Below are 15,715 nucleotides of genomic sequence, written 5' to 3' on the forward strand. Positions count from 1 at the left end.
TAAGTCGATCATTCATCACGTATTTGAACTCTTTGTCCATTTGAATGAAATACTCCTTCAAGGCATCTCTAAGATGTTGAACTGTGGGGAATACCATGCCTAGGCAAAATTTGAAATCAATGAATTCAGTTGTCCTTTGATTGAATTCCTTGTTAGATTTCCTGGGGCCAAACTCATCATCTGAACTTGGTGGGTGTTGACTGTGTTTTTAGCCAACGATGTGAGAACGTCAAATACGACAAACATTCAAGAGAATTTAAATAACACAGACAGTTTTATCAAGAAAAGTAAATAACACACAGGATTTTTATAGTGGTTCAGCCCCAATATGTTGGTAATAGCCTAATCCACTTAGAGTTGTGATTAAAGATATGTACTCAAGATCAGATGGACTGAGCCAACTGAGTTTCTTCAGTACAGATTGCAAAAATACAAGAATCCTTTCAAATACTAGCACTTTCTCTCTCTAGAATACTCAGACCCAAAAGTCTAGAAAGAAGAAGCAGAAGCCCCTCTCTAATCCCATAAGCCCTCTATTTATAGGCTTAGGGTCATACATACGGTATCCCCTAGAATCAGGATATTTTATTATACTTATTACATTTAAATTACAAAAAACATTCAAAATGTAACAAACCCCCCATTTGTGGGAAGAATGAGAGATTCCCGCATATCTTGTTGAAGTTATTTATGGGAATCTTGACTTAGTCCTTCTCTAGCTAGTTGATCCACCTCATACTGACCACCCATGCAAGTGCTGGTCGGACATGTGCATGGTGGTAGGACATGTTTTTGTGGGTCGGACAAGTGCATGGTGGTAGGACATGCACTCCTCTCCTCTAACATGACACTCTTTTATTTAGGCAACCATGCACTTGTTGGACATATGTATAAAGACCAAATTCTTGGGCTCTCCTCGGACCACATCCTTGGGGTCTCCTAGGACCACTCTCTTGGGGTCTCCTAGGACCACTCTCTTGGGTTCTCCTCGGACCAAAGTCCCTTGGGCTCTCCTCGGACCACATCCTTGGGATCTCCTAGGATGCACTCTCCTTAGTTCTCCTAGGATGCACTCTCCTTAGCTCTCCTAGGACCACCCCCTTGGGGTCTCCTCGGACCACACCCTTGGGATCTCCTAGGATGCACTCTCCTTTGCTCTCCTAGGACCATCCCCTTGGGGTCTCCTCGGACCACACCCTTGGGATCTCCTAGGATGCACTCTCCTTAGCTCTCCTAGGACCATCCCCTTGGGGTCTCCTCGGACCACACCCTTGGGATCTCCTAGGATGCACTTGGCTTGGTTATGACATCTTTCAAGCAGTCCAAACTCTTCACTAGTCTACCGGGTCACTTTATCACAACTCTGAGGAGTCAATGTATTTATTGACTATTAATATGTCTTTTACTGACCATGCACTGCCACTTGTCACATTTATTGCCACGTCATTGATCTCCAATTTTTGGGGATAACAGTGGGCTTCTCAACTCATCTTTAGACACATATCCATTAGATTCAACATTTTCTTCAACATATTTTCTACACAAACCAGTTATAGATCCCTATCAGCTGGATAGATCTATTGGGGCATCCATCTCATTTTCCTCTTGAACATTTTGTACATATTCCTCTTCTTCAAGATTAAAATCTTGTTCTTCATTTGAGTTGGTGGGGTTCACTACAACATCAACTATAATTTGGGTATCATGTGGCTGATATATGCCTGCATATAAAAAAAAATTGCACAATTGGAAAATTATTTGGTCTATTTGGTTATTGACTTTTTTTTAATTGAAAATTATTTCAAGCTTTGGCATATGAGTGCCTTTTTTATTATTATTATTATGCAACTCATATATGTGCTGTGTAGAGTGATTTTTGGATTATGACTTTGTACAAAAAAAAAAGGTATGATATTACTGTGTATATGTGTGTGAATTTTAAGTCTTGGGAATTAGGCCAACTTTCATACTTTTTGTTTTGAACCCAACCAAAACTACAAAACCCAAAAAATAGTTTCACTCGTTAAACTAAAGAAATAGCTAAAGTAAACAAGCCAAGAAACAATTTGACAAAAATAAATAAATTAAACAAGCCAATAAACAAACAAGATTGTCATTGAACATGACAAAAGATACATTCTCTTTTTCAAAGTTCTGAACCCCACCAAACCACAAAACCCCAAAAATAGTCTAACTCATCAAACTAAAGAAATAACTACAGTAAACATGCCAAGAAATAGCCATATTGAAAAAGCTAAAGAAAAAATAGAGGATTGAGACTTTACAATTCTCTATTGAATGACCTATCATTATATCTTTAACCACCACCTACGTGAACGTGAACAGAAGGCTATTGCATAAACTATTTTTGCTGATGGAGAGTCACCTTGTTCTTCCTCTGATTTTGATTATTCCCTCGTTTTCCTTTGCTTCAAGTCGATATCACATTATTTAATTGAGAAATCACAATAGGAGATATTTAGGTTTAGAGCTGGAGGTTTGTTTTGATTTGTTTCCTATTATATTGTTTTTAGTTTTATTTTATTTTGAATCTTTTTATTATATTAATTAATAAATTTAAAAACTCTTGCCACGCAGAAAACTAAAGCCACTTGGCATGGCACATGTCCTTTATTAATAACACATAGAGAAAGTTAACACAGTTATATAGTGGGTACTAACGGAAATAAGTTTTGGAAACCTTAAGTAGTTTTGTCATTAAAAATAAAGTTTGGGTATTTATCTGTTACATTTATAAAAAGCTTGGGTAGTTTCGCCGCTAATACCCCTATATGTTATAGATATATAATTATTAAAATATTAGGATTATGAGTTTTTTTTGACAGGCCTAGATTGCAAATGGAGGATTCTTGGGGTAGGTGGTGCTTTTGCAAACTGCCATGGCTAATACTAAGTCAAATAATATTTTATTTTTTAAAATACCAAACCAATTGCATAAATAAAATATTTTCTCAACAAAATAAAAGTAGATGAAAATTCTTCCCAAAAAATCTCATAGAACAATCTAAAGACAGAGATGGCATTGGTACCAAAATCCGTATTATTTAAAACTACTGCTAAAAATATCAATTTGAAAAGTAATGGTATCAATGAAATGTCTTGCGTGATGTCAAGACCTTCCAAATGTATGTCCTACAATAAGAAAAAGTATGTCATTGTCCTTGTGTCAAATAAATAAATAAATACATTTGAACCATCTTCTTCTCTTACGTCCCATTTTCCTATTCAAATTCAATCCTTTTCAAATTTTGAAACAAACAAAAATAAAAAAATGATTAAAAAAAACTTAATTTTTAAGGCAATTTGAATTGAGCTTAAGACAATATTAAAAGCAACAAGAACATGCATTAATATCTTTTATGAGATCAGTGTATAAGGTCTTGTGCAAAAGTATAAAAAAGAGAAAGAAAAAAGTGACACTTTTAATTTAAATAAAAATAAAAGTGTATATTATATTATATTATATTTTTATTTATTTAATTTCTAATTATAGAAAAGCCATAATAATAATATTAATTGTTATTACGCGCAAAAGCTGAGAATATTTCTTAAGGGGCAATTTTTGTAATTTTCATCATCTTTACCTTTCTAACCAGGGAGCCTCTTTTCCCGCTATCTCCGCGTTTCGTCCATGTTGCAATCCTAAAATAAATGTCTTGATAACGTAAAAAAAAAACTTTCATTTCGAAAAAGAAAAAGACTTTCAGATTCGTCGACGATCCAACTCGGTCACGCCCGAGTCGATTGGGTTTATCGGTGCTTAGAGAGTGTTGTTTGTCAGAGATTTTGAGTTCTTAGGTTAAATCTAGGGCTTGGGGAGATTGTGGTGCGTCTTTCCTAGCAGCCATGAATCGCAGGGTTCGGGATGATTGGGAGAGATTGGTTCGAGCAACTTTGAAGAGGGAGCAGCTCAGAGCTGCTGGCCAAGGACATGAGAGAGCTCCCAGTGGGATTGCTGGTTCAGTTCCGGCATCGCTAGTGAAAACTACTAACATTGATGCGATCTTACAAGCCGCCGATGAGATTCAATCGGAGGATCCCAGCGTCGCTAGAATTAGTAAGTTTTTTTTTTTTGAAATATGTAGAATTGAGCTTTTGCGATTCAAATTTACGATTATAGTTACTGGATTTTAGTACGAAACCTCTACATTGTTTGAATTCGTTGTGCTATTGTAGAAATTAACTTAGGGAGTTCGTTGTTAGCCAATTGAGTTGGAAAATTAACATTCAAATTCGATTGGCATAAATTTCTTCTTGTGATTTCACGTTTTTGTAGAAGAGCTTGACGAAAAGTGTTTGTTGATTTTTTTTAATTACTTGTTTTCTATTGTTTTGTGCAAATTTGGCAAGTGATGTAGGAGAACTAGAATTACTTGTTTTACTTGATTAAAAGGGCTTGCTCGGCAACCTTCTCTGTAATTTCTTTAGAAAAAAAGAAAATAAAAAATGAATGGTGAAGATCTCAAGATTTGGTTTGAGAAGATCTCAAGTCATTTTTTTAAAACATAACGTAAAACAATAAGTAAAAATGTTACCTAGAAAGCCCATAGTTGTCTAATTTGTTTTTGATTTTTTGAATTTTTAGAACTTTCTTCTTGTTCACGGTTTCGAATATTTAAATATTTTTTAATGACTAGTAGTTTGTATGATTTATTACAATTAACAATAATATTTGAGAGATTTTTTTTTCATTATCTTTATTTTTCTTATAAAAATTACAGTCCAATGCACCAGCTGGTCTGCAAAAAACTTTTCTCATTTTTGTGCTTTCCAATCATTTAGTTGGTGTGTGTTATGTCACACAGTCATGGTTTAAGTAATAATGGCTTTTACTTGTATCCGTGTTTAATTTTTTAAAGTAAAGACAGATAGTCATGTAGACATGGGTGTATTATTATTTTGTTCCCATATTCACAGAAGTTGCATGTTTAAATTTTAGTGTGTGAGCAGGCATACAGTATGGCACATAATCTGGACCCAGACAGTGATGGTAGAGGTGTTCTTCAGTTTAAGACTGGTTTAATGTCTGTAATCAAGGTATAATTTAAGCTTGAATTGTTTACAGTGATTTGTGAATGGAGATCAGTCTTAGGTATATTTTAACAGTTCAATTAATGTGGAGCTTACTTTTGGGTGCAGCAAAAACTTGCAAAAAGGGATGGGGCCCCAATAGATCGCAATCGTGATATTGAGCACCTCTGGAATTTTTACCAACGGTATAAGAAACGGCATAGAGTGGATGATATACGGAGAGAAGAACAGAGAATGCGGGAGTCTGGAACTTTTAGTACTGATTTTGGAAAGTAGGTCCATTTTCTTTCAATAAAACTTTATTATCTTAACTTTTAGTTTATGCTTATCACTAAAGTAATAGGGGATTTTAAAAAAAATTATGTCATTTCATCTTTTATTAATGTCAGACGGCTAGTATACATGGCAGTTTGCTATACATTATTTTTATGATCAGTTAGCGTCTTGTATTCTTCTTAAACACCTTCCTTTACCTATAATGTTGATGTATATGCTGCTTTATGGTATGAAGTTGCCCTGTATGGGCACACTTTGAAAACTGACAGATTTGGTAACTTTCACTGCTTTTATTCTTTTTTAATATCATCATTTTTCAGTTCTTTAGGTTTAATGTTTTTTATTCTTTTGAATATATTTTTGTTTTATAGTGAAAAATCAGCTTGGTTGAAGACACAAGTACAATGACAGAACCTCTCATTTGTTTCATTAGTTTTACTGATACAGTTTTGTTTTTGTTGTTTTAGGATGGAAATGAGATCTTTAGAAATGAAAAAGATAGTTGCTACGTTAAGGGCATTAGTAGAGGTCATGGAGGCACTTAGCAAAGAAGCAGATCCTAGGGGAGTTGGTGGACTTATCAAGGAAGAGGTACATGTCTTTCAAATAGGTTTTTGGATGTGCACCTATACTATAGAGATACTGATTTGTAGTTAAATACTTATTTATTTTGTTGCCTTTAAATTATATATTAAGAGGTGTTTTCTATTCATATCGTGCCGGAAGTTCAGTTCTATTATTTTTGGTTATGTCTATGATATATATCTTATAATTGGCTATAGTAGTGATTAAAAAATTTGTTCACTCTAAGTTGTTGCTAAAACTGTGAGCATTGCTTTTTCTTTTTCCTGAAAGAATATGAGCATCACCTTTTGCTTTGTATAGCAACATATGCTATTTCCAATGGATCTGCGGCTTAGGAAAGAATAGAATTGCAGTTGTAATGATTGACGTGTTTGATTGAGCATATGGCCTTTTTGTTCTTTGGGTTTCAGTTGCGAAGAGTAAAATCATCCGAGGCAACATTATCTGGGGAATTCACACCCTATAATATTGTACCATTGGAGGCACCTTCTTTGACCAATGCCATTGGAATTTTCCCAGAAGTAAGTTGAACTTGAATTCGTATGGCTGCTTTGTATTTTTAATTTCCTTGAGCAGTCTTAGCTGTCTATCTTTCTTTTTTTTTGGATGTATTCTCATTGATTGCACTGTATAGCTTCCATAGCTCTCCAGTACAAAATACATTCTTCCAATTAAATTTGTCATGTTCTCTGCAACTTATCATTGAATGACTTTGTGGTTTTATTTTTGTTATTTGTGACATGAAATTTAATTTTGGGCAAATTTTATCAGGTTAGAGGTGCAATATCTGCTATTAGATATACTGAACACTTTCCTAGACTTCCAGATGATTATGTGATAATTGGAGACCGAGATGCTGACATGTTTGATCTTCTGGAAATAGTGTTTGGCTTTCAGGTTGGTATTTATACTTGTAATTTCTTACATCTATCTGATATGGAAGACAAGTATTAAAACAAAGGACAATGTACAGAATGTAGATTTTGTTTACCATCTATTCTTTCTATATTTGAAATGTTTTTTCTGTATTAAAATTGTAGATTATATTTTTTTATAGAGTGCACTGTTCAAATTGGAATACACAAGACTCATACATTATATCTAGCTGTGCTAAATATTAGTGTGGCTGCTGCGGTAGTTTAGTTGTTTAAAAGTACCTAAATGAGTAGTAGTGCAGATTTCTCCAACAATCCATTCTGGCAGAATTTTTGTTAGTCTTTTTGTTATTTTATTCGTTAAAACGCTCGGACATCCACAACTGTTAATGTCATTAGTTATTTGAAGTGTCTTCATAATTTTGTTGTATTTTTTACTACCTCCTTTAAACCATTTGATCTGAAACATTTGTAATTTCTAAAACTGGTAATGTTCATCTTCGAATTTTATTTTGCTGTACTTGTACCTTTGTTTGACCACCTCTGTAAAATAGGATTCCTCTGTCATGTTTTATGTTAAGTGTTGATTTCTTTCTTTTCTCCTTGTTTCCTCTCCCAGAAAGACAATATCAGGAACCAGAGAGAGAATGTTGTTCTTGCCATAGCAAATGCACAGTCACGACTTGGCATACCATCCGAGGCTGATCCAGTGAGTTCTTTGCATGCTTTACTTTTTTAATTTTCATTATCTTTGCTAACCATGCCGTATTTTTTGGGGTCATTTCTGCTTTGTTTTTGTATAAAATTAATAATAGTCATATAAGTTTTTGATTGAATGAATTCGCTAAGCTTGGGCTGGTCAAATTTATGTGTAATTTATTTTCTTTGTAGTACTCAATGTACAGTGTACACATTATAATTTAGATATTTATTGTGTATATGTATATTCTAATTTTAATATTGTTGGTTTTTATTGGTCACTGCTGATTTTCTTTTCTACTATAAAAGAAGCACATTGTTACTGGCAAGAAATTTGGGGTGTTTCTATTTCTTTAATTACTCTTAGATGGAAAATCACTTTCTTTTTTGCTCTTTTTGCTTTAGTTTGTATTTTTTAACTTCTCGGGGATACCTTATCCCCCCTTGTAATTTTGTTTTTTGATTAATAAAAGTTTTGTTTAGTATTGCACTTTGAGTATTAAAATGACAAATTTTATCTACTGAAGTAGATTTGGTTGCACTTTCTGAGTTCCAGCTGCTTCCTGAACAAGTCCTAGTTGATATTTAGCATTAAAATTGTAATTTTTCTATTCTTCAGAATGTCGTACTTGACATTGTAAGGTTCCATGACGAAAATTTGGTGGGTTAGTCTTGTGTTTGCAGCTGGCACATTTTGTTGGCCTATGTTGTAGTGGCAATTGGTTGTTAGTGATTGGTATCTTATTGCCTGCAAAAGCAGGGAACAAAAAAAAAAGGATCACTTTGGTCTCATAACCTTTCTGTGCAATTCTTGTTTCATTTTCATGTTGAAGTGTGTTTCTCGTGATCATTGTTTTGTTGTACAGATTCACAGAGACAGTGATTGGCAGAACCTGTGATGTGATTTTAACTTGCTTCCTTAATAAATGTTTGTGTTTCAGAAAATAGATGAGAAAGCAATCAACGAGGTATTCTTGAAGGTGCTGGATAATTATATCAAATGGTGCAAATATTTGCGGATACGCATTGCGTGGAATAGGTCTCTTTTACAAGCTGTTTTTTTTTTTTAATTTCTTTCTTCAGATTTTACTCTTCTTATTTCATTGTTTTTTATATACAGTTTAGAAGCGATCAATAGAGACAGGAAACTTTTTCTTGTTTCACTGTACTTTTTGTTATGGGGGGAAGCTGCAAATGTCCGTTTCCTTCCTGAATGCATTTGCTATATATTCCACCATGTAAGTCCCCATTTTTATTAGTGAAATTCATTTTGGATAACTTAGTCTTCTTCTCTTTAACTATTGTATTATCCCTTCGAGTCTAATAATCTCTTTAATTCAAGTGAAGTTTATATTTTATTTATTTATTTTTTGAACAAAAGAAAAGAGAGAAAAAGTTTGTTTCTATCTATATTTATATATATCTCCTTTGTAACTATTTTGACATTTCAATATCCAAGCAAGACCTTCAATGGAAGCTGTTTTTGGCTGGTTAACCTGCTGCTCCCATAAACCTGATCTAAAATTTTGTACAATTTGAATAGTATCCTGCAACATATCTCAAGTTTGACTTCATCACGAGTCTTTGAATATGACGAGACTTAATTTGAAAGTATTTATTTTTCTCTCCACAACTGCGGAAACAGGGTTCATCGGAACTTTAATACGCACATGTTGTAACAGGTCTCCAGTAGTGATAATGATAAGCTGTTCTGGCTACATCATGATTTTTTCTGCTGTAACAAATCAAGTGATTATCCATTTGTAGTATTTTTTTTCTTATAAAAAAGAAAAAAAAGTAGCTATCAGTGAATTGTTTGCTTACATGTTGGTCCCTCATCGAGACATCTAGCTAGCAATATGTTATAAGTTTGTCTGATTGTGGGAACCAATTTACTAACGAAGTATTATTGTTGTAACTTTGTTTATTTTATTTTTAGCATTATTTTTTTCTTCATTATCTTAAGTTTCGTTTCTAATAAAAAAAAAGAAAGAAAAAAAAAAGCAGAGTGTTATTATATGGGAGTTGTACGAATGATGTAAATCATAGAATAAGAAATTTTAAAATGTACTTGTTTTAGCTAGGGTTTCTTTTTGGTGTTGTTCTTAATGTTTTTTTTAAATGTTTTATTTATGTTTATGAGGGTACCTGATCCTCTTTTTGTAAAGCTTTTTTTTGTCCCAATCAGCAAATGTTTTTGTGTCTTATATAAAAAACGGAAAAGGAGTAGGATTTGTTATTATGTAATATAATTTATATTTTAGCTTCTCTCTTGGCTTCAGTGGTGAAGGCATTTAAGGGCTTTCTGTTTTCTTTGATCACTCAGTTGGAAATACTTTGTTTAGTTGTTGTTCACATTTAGTTTATTCGTTTGGTTTGTGGTTCAGTTTTTTTGGTCTATGAGATTGAGAACATTATCTTCTTCTTGCATATGGACTTCAGTTTTTGAGCATTAGTGAAAGATTTTGTTCTTATAAAACAATATTTTGTTGCATAGATGGCGAAAGAGTTGGACGCAGTATTGGATCATGGAGAAGCTTATCCTGCTGCCAGCTGTAAAACTGAAACTGGTTCTGTGTCCTTCCTTGACAAAATCATTTGCCCGATATATAAGATAATGGCATTGGTAAAGTGGCTATATGAATTGAAGTATATTTTGTTACTTATGTATTCTTGCTGAACATCATTTTACCTTTTTTCTTATTTCTGTACAGTATCAAATCTTTATCCTTTCAAAAGTATTCCATTATTAATTCAAACATTGAATGCTACTTGGCTGTTTGATCTTAAATGTTGCTTTTTTTGAAATTTTAGGATTTCTTGTCTTTTGCATATTTTCTTCTGGTACTAAGTTACTATTTCAGTAATTTCTTCTTCATTTTTCTTTCTGTGCATCACAGGAAGCTGAAAGAAACAATGGGGGGAAAGCTGCACATTCTGCATGGCGGAATTATGACGACTTCAATGAATATTTTTGGTCTGCTATCTCTCTCTCTCTGTGGATGGATACAAACTTCTAGTTCAGCTTGTAACATTGTCTCCTGATTTGCAATGTATGTGTAGGTCCCCTGCTTGCTTTGAGTTAAGCTGGCCTATGAAGAGAGAGTCGCGGTTTTTTTTGGAGCCTAAGAAAAAAGGAATTAGGGTTTGTTATTCTTCTCCAAATTGCTCTATATTTCCTTTCTTCTATGTTTGTAGTTTGTAACCTGGTCAGATGTGCCATTGTTTGACTTTTAGAATCTATTGTTAGGTCCCATCAAAAACTTATTGATGGAAAAGTAGCATGTTGGGGGATGATTAGGTAATTGAAGGACAACTTATCCTGTCTTCTAACTTTTATTAATAAGATTTAGGGGAAACAAAATTAAAGATAAAATCTAATAGAAAAAACTTTTGATTGTTCTTATAGCTCATAGCTGAAAAAACTGCTGCAATGTTAGTTTTTGTTTGGAGTGTTCTGCTTGTTTCTTTTTGTTATTGTGGATATCTTATCCTCGTTTTGTATTCTCTTTTTTTTTTTCTAAAGAGAATTTTATATCTCATCAGAAAAGAAAGGAGTATTGCTGTTAGGCTTAGCCTATGTGATTCTTTATATTAGGCTTGTGAGATCTTCATTACAGTTAAGCAAGTGTTTTTCTCAGTCTCTAGATCCAGGTGTGCTTTCCTCAGTGGAAAGTAGTTTAATATCTCAACTCTCAAATTCAGATGTTTTCAACTTAAAAAGGTTTAATGCTCAAGTTGTCATCTATATTAATAAATGGCAGCTAATGAGAATGCTTGAAATGTTTTTTTTGATCTAAATCTTTTGTTCTTACAAGTGATGATGTTGGCGATCCTTCTGTCTTTAGTTTCCTTTGATTTGATCAAGTTTCACTGTTTAATTTTATGCTCACTTTTACTTGCCCTTTCTGATTTTTAATTCTGTTTTTGCTTGATAGACTGGAAAAAGCTCTTTTGTTGAGCATCGGACCTTTCTTCACCTGTATCGAAGTTTTCATCGTTTGTGGATCTTTCTTGCTTTGATGTTCCAGGTTAAATATTGTGTGCCTGTGTATTATTATCTCAGTGAAGATACACCTTTCTTCTCAGTTTTAATAATATTGGTTTCACTGCTGTGCATGTGTGTGTCTGAAGACTTTAGCAATTATAGCTTTCAACGATGGACGCTTGGATATAAATACTTTTAAGAGTGTACTTAGCATTGGACCAACATTTGCAATTATGAACTTCTTTGAAAGTAAGTTAATTCTATCTTCTATATGATTTTTAAACTTTTAGTCAGAACAACATTTCCAGAATTCACCCCCTTCCTTCTGTTTCCAATGTATTCTTTGCTGTTGGCATAGGTTGTTTGGATGTCATACTCATGTTTGGTGCCTACACCTCAGCAAGAGGCATGGCTATCTCAAGACTAGTAATTAGGTTTTTCTGGTTTGGTTTGAGCTCAGCATTTGTGACATATGTTTACTTGTAAGTATTTTCTTGATGACTCTGTTTTTTTTTTTTAAATGTGGCAAGGACATAAATTAGTTCTTATTCTTCTAATTATGATTTTTATAATGGCTTAACAAATTTCAGGAAGGTTCTGGATGAAAGAAATAGCCGCAGCTCAAACAATTCATTTTACTTCAGAATATATATTCTTGTACTGGGTGTGTATGCTGGATTACGTGTACTCCTTGGACTCTTGCTAAAATTTCCAGCATGCCACTCATTATCTGCGATGTCTGATCAGTCATTCTTCCAATTTTTTAAATGGATTTATCAGGTATTTCCTGTTGTACTTTTTTAGAGTAACTGTTAGGAGTGTAATGATTACTGATAGTTTTTTTTTTTTCTGTTTTCTCATTCTCTTTCTGGATAATTCAGGAGCGTTACTATGTTGGACGTGGTCTTTATGAGAGTCTGAGTGATTATTGCAGGTCTGTTATTGTGCTCATGGGAATGGTGATTTTTGATGTTTTAACTTTTCATTGCATTTTAGCTGGTTTCTTCGTCCTACTGTTTTGTTATATTTTTTGAACCTTATTGCTTTCTTATAAAGATTAATTTGGAAGAAGGTCCGCATAGCCAAAACAAAAAACTGGGATACTGCTTAACTGAATTGATTTTTATATGCATGAGAGGTAGGACAAGTGGTGAGAAATATGCTTGAGTTTTTGCCTCCCAAACATTGTTGAGTTTAGTCTGATGACCAAGTTTCAATCTTGAGTATGCAACTTGTTTTTATTTTTTTATGGATTGCCATTATTATTAATATTTGAATCCCATACCCTTTATCCAGAAAAAGAGAGTTGCTTTTATTTTTGTTTTTGTTTTGCTTGCTTTGCCGCTTTCTATTATTTACTAAATATACGGATGGCAGAATATTTTCTGTCATATTGGATTGTAAATGGTTCCAGTTTCCTTTATAAAATAATACAAGCTATTCTTTTCTCTCCTAAAGCTATTTTTATCATCTTGGGGTATATGAGCTGTCCTTGATAGAGACCACATATCACTTTGTGTTTAACTTCGGAGTCTTGGAGTACTTTCTGGTATCCTACCCTAGGGGCATCATTGTATCTGTTGGTGTGTTTACTTAAATTATGATGTCTTTAAGCTCAAAATTACACCTCTCCATTCTTCTAGGAAAAGGTTTTGAAACAACTTGGATTTCATCAATATTGTGCTTTGAAATATGCTTCTATCTGTTGGAAGTATGGCTCGAACAACTAATTATAACCTTTTTGAATCTACTTATTTCATCGGACGTTGATTTATAGTTAGTGTACTTGCAGGTTTTTTTAAGTGTAAACCTGAAAGATTAGAGAATGGGATTGCTAGTCCTTATTGTACTGTAAATGAGCTCCTTATATTTTTGAGAGGATTTATATTTTCTTACCTTATGTTATTTAATCAATGTATTCCTAACTGATTTAGGTATGTGCTCTTTTGGCTCGTGGTGTTCATTTGCAAATTTTGTTTTGCATACTTTCTCCAGGCAAGCTATTTTGTCTTTGGATTAAGAGGCTCATTTTTTGCGACTACATGTTGTCTTTTAAGATATGCTAATTGGCTAAAATACTGAATCTGAAGCTACTTTATCATGGACCTCATTGCAGATTCAACCACTTGTCAGTCCTACCAATACAATTGCTGGGCTTCGAAATTTAGATTACTCATGGCATGATTTAATCTCTAGGGGTAATTTATAATTATATTTTTGATCTGGTTACTTAGTTAAATTTATATTGTTAGTTTTCTGGTCATGTTTAACATGTTAGTGTGGATATATGATGCATTGAATGAATGTTAGTTATGTAATAGTACTCTCTCATGACTCTTCTAAACAAGGACCAAAATTGTGAAGTTTCAAATTGAATTGGCCCAAATCATCGATGTCGCACTAAAACCCCTCAAATAGGTCAACAATTCCCTTAGGGAACACTAAGGGCCTGTTTGACATTGTTTTAAAAAATGAGAATAGAAAACAATTTTTGTAGTTTTCAAAAAACAAAAGGGGTTTGATTAGTGATTTCTAAAAACAATTTTTAGTTTTTATTTAAAAAAAAAGAATTAATAAATATATTTACAAAGAGAAAAATCTTTTAAAAATTTGTAATAAATGATGAAATGAAGTAATGTGAAAGAAAAAGTGATAGAAAGTAAGTTCAGAAAATTTGAGGAAAGAGAGATTGAGAAGAGAGAAATTGATGCCAGAAAAAATAAGAGAAAAAGTAATGATAAAGAAAGTGAAGAGAGAGAAACTGAGTAGATAGAAAGTGATGAGAGATAAATTAAAAAGATAGAAAGTGAGAAGAGAGAAAATAGCGAGAAAGTTATGAGAGAAAAAATAAAGAGAGAGTGATGAGAGAGAAAATAAAGTGATAGAAAGTGATGTTAAAAAAAATTTGAGAAACAAAAAACAACTTTTTGTTCAATTTTTTTTGTTTTTTGTTACTCTGTTTTTAAAAATTGTTTTCTAAAAACAATATCAATCACCCCTACTTGCTTTAAAAAAACAGTTTTTAGCTTTTATAAACAAAGAACCGCATTTTTTAGTTAAGGAGCCAAATACCCTCCAAGTGAGAAGTTTAAACCTGATTTTTCTCTTCATAATGTACAATTATTGTGTTTCACTGTGAGGTTTAGTTAGATAGGAAAAGATGGAGTTTTGAGGATAAATCTGTGTTGGTTTACTTTACACTGATGGTTGTGTCTTATTAGTTCAAAGATGGTTTTCAAGGGGTTCGGTTCATCTTCATATAGAGTAATCTGCTTTCTAGGCGAGCTTGGAATTGTACTTATAAGTTATAAGTATCATCGCTCTTTTCTCCTCCTTCCCATCCTGTGGGTCAGCCAAAAGAAAATTGTCAATAATTGTGCATAACTCATAACAATTGCTTTTTTTTTGGCTCCTTGTATTATAAATAAGTAAAATAATACAAGAAGTAACAGGGTAAAAGAACAACAACAAAAGTTCCTAATATGACACAAACAGGAACTATACAAAAGCATTAGAAGAAAACCTGCCAATCTCTACACAAATCAGAGAAAGGCACATTTCTACATCAAACCGCCAAATATCTTACCCAGTATCTCACTTTATCCCAAATGGCTTCTGCACTACGTGCTACCCCTTCAAAGAAGCTTTTAGTTCATTCCAACCCAATTGCCCACCAAACAGCCAATGTCCCTGCCCTCCATAACATTTTTTTAGCTTCATTCTTTGACCCAAATTGAATAATGAATTCATTGCATCTATTTGTCATGCACCACTGGTTGTTGAAGGGTTTCAAGAACCTAGACCAAATATTCATAGTAAACGCACAATGCAATAGACCAAATAACTATTGCTGGAAAATTTGGGAGGAGGTCAGTCTAAGACATTTGACCTCTGTCTCTTTTTTTTTTTTAAAAAATTGTAGCTGGAAAACTTTTAACTGCCTTTCATGTTTCTTTCAAAGTTTGTTAGAGCAGAAAGAGTTGCCACTTTTTTGTGCGGTTGGCCAGTTGCTGTGCATCACTAATTTATTCTTTTGGTTTTTGTAGGCAATAATAATGCCTTGACCATAGCCTGCCTTTGGGGTCCAGTGGTGGCTGTGAGTATCTCTCTCTCTCTCTCTAGCTGTGCTATTTAATCCACTTGGACCGACTGAAGTTGGTTGAACTTGAAATCTTAAACTCACTGATATGTATATCAAACATTTTGTGACTGTGACACCTAGTTACTGTGCTTGATTCGT

The 15,715-nt window shown here is 33.4% G+C and overlaps 1 protein-coding gene across 2 annotated transcripts in view; it reads left to right on the forward strand.

Moving 5' to 3' along the window:
• Nucleotides 1–15,715, forward strand: part of LOC133830150 (callose synthase 10) — a 28,630-nt gene that overhangs the window by 2,754 nt on the left and 10,161 nt on the right. Inside the window, exons 2-21 of one of the 2 annotated variants that reach the window (XM_062260075.1) lie at nucleotides 3,618–4,078; nucleotides 4,961–5,058; nucleotides 5,161–5,324; nucleotides 5,796–5,919; nucleotides 6,324–6,434; nucleotides 6,685–6,810; nucleotides 7,408–7,497; nucleotides 8,429–8,526; nucleotides 8,608–8,725; nucleotides 9,985–10,113; nucleotides 10,388–10,464; nucleotides 10,551–10,632; nucleotides 11,426–11,518; nucleotides 11,622–11,724; nucleotides 11,834–11,957; nucleotides 12,066–12,255; nucleotides 12,357–12,409; nucleotides 13,410–13,470; nucleotides 13,592–13,673; nucleotides 15,522–15,571. In XM_062260075.1, coding sequence (XP_062116059.1) covers nucleotides 3,868–4,078; nucleotides 4,961–5,058; nucleotides 5,161–5,324; nucleotides 5,796–5,919; nucleotides 6,324–6,434; nucleotides 6,685–6,810; nucleotides 7,408–7,497; nucleotides 8,429–8,526; nucleotides 8,608–8,725; nucleotides 9,985–10,113; nucleotides 10,388–10,464; nucleotides 10,551–10,632; nucleotides 11,426–11,518; nucleotides 11,622–11,724; nucleotides 11,834–11,957; nucleotides 12,066–12,255; nucleotides 12,357–12,409; nucleotides 13,410–13,470; nucleotides 13,592–13,673; nucleotides 15,522–15,571 — 2,184 coding nt within the window. In that variant the 5' untranslated portion in view covers nucleotides 3,618–3,867. The remainder of the gene's footprint in view (nucleotides 1–3,617; nucleotides 4,079–4,960; nucleotides 5,059–5,160; nucleotides 5,325–5,795; nucleotides 5,920–6,323; nucleotides 6,435–6,684; nucleotides 6,811–7,407; nucleotides 7,498–8,428; nucleotides 8,527–8,607; nucleotides 8,726–9,984; nucleotides 10,114–10,387; nucleotides 10,465–10,550; nucleotides 10,633–11,425; nucleotides 11,519–11,621; nucleotides 11,725–11,833; nucleotides 11,958–12,065; nucleotides 12,256–12,356; nucleotides 12,410–13,409; nucleotides 13,471–13,591; nucleotides 13,674–15,521; nucleotides 15,572–15,715) is intronic. The other variant, XM_062260076.1, reaches the window with a different exon arrangement.

The sequence above is a fragment of the Humulus lupulus genome, chromosome 4 (genome assembly GCF_963169125.1).
Source record: "Humulus lupulus chromosome 4, drHumLupu1.1, whole genome shotgun sequence".
NCBI lineage: Eukaryota > Viridiplantae > Streptophyta > Magnoliopsida > Rosales > Cannabaceae > Humulus > Humulus lupulus.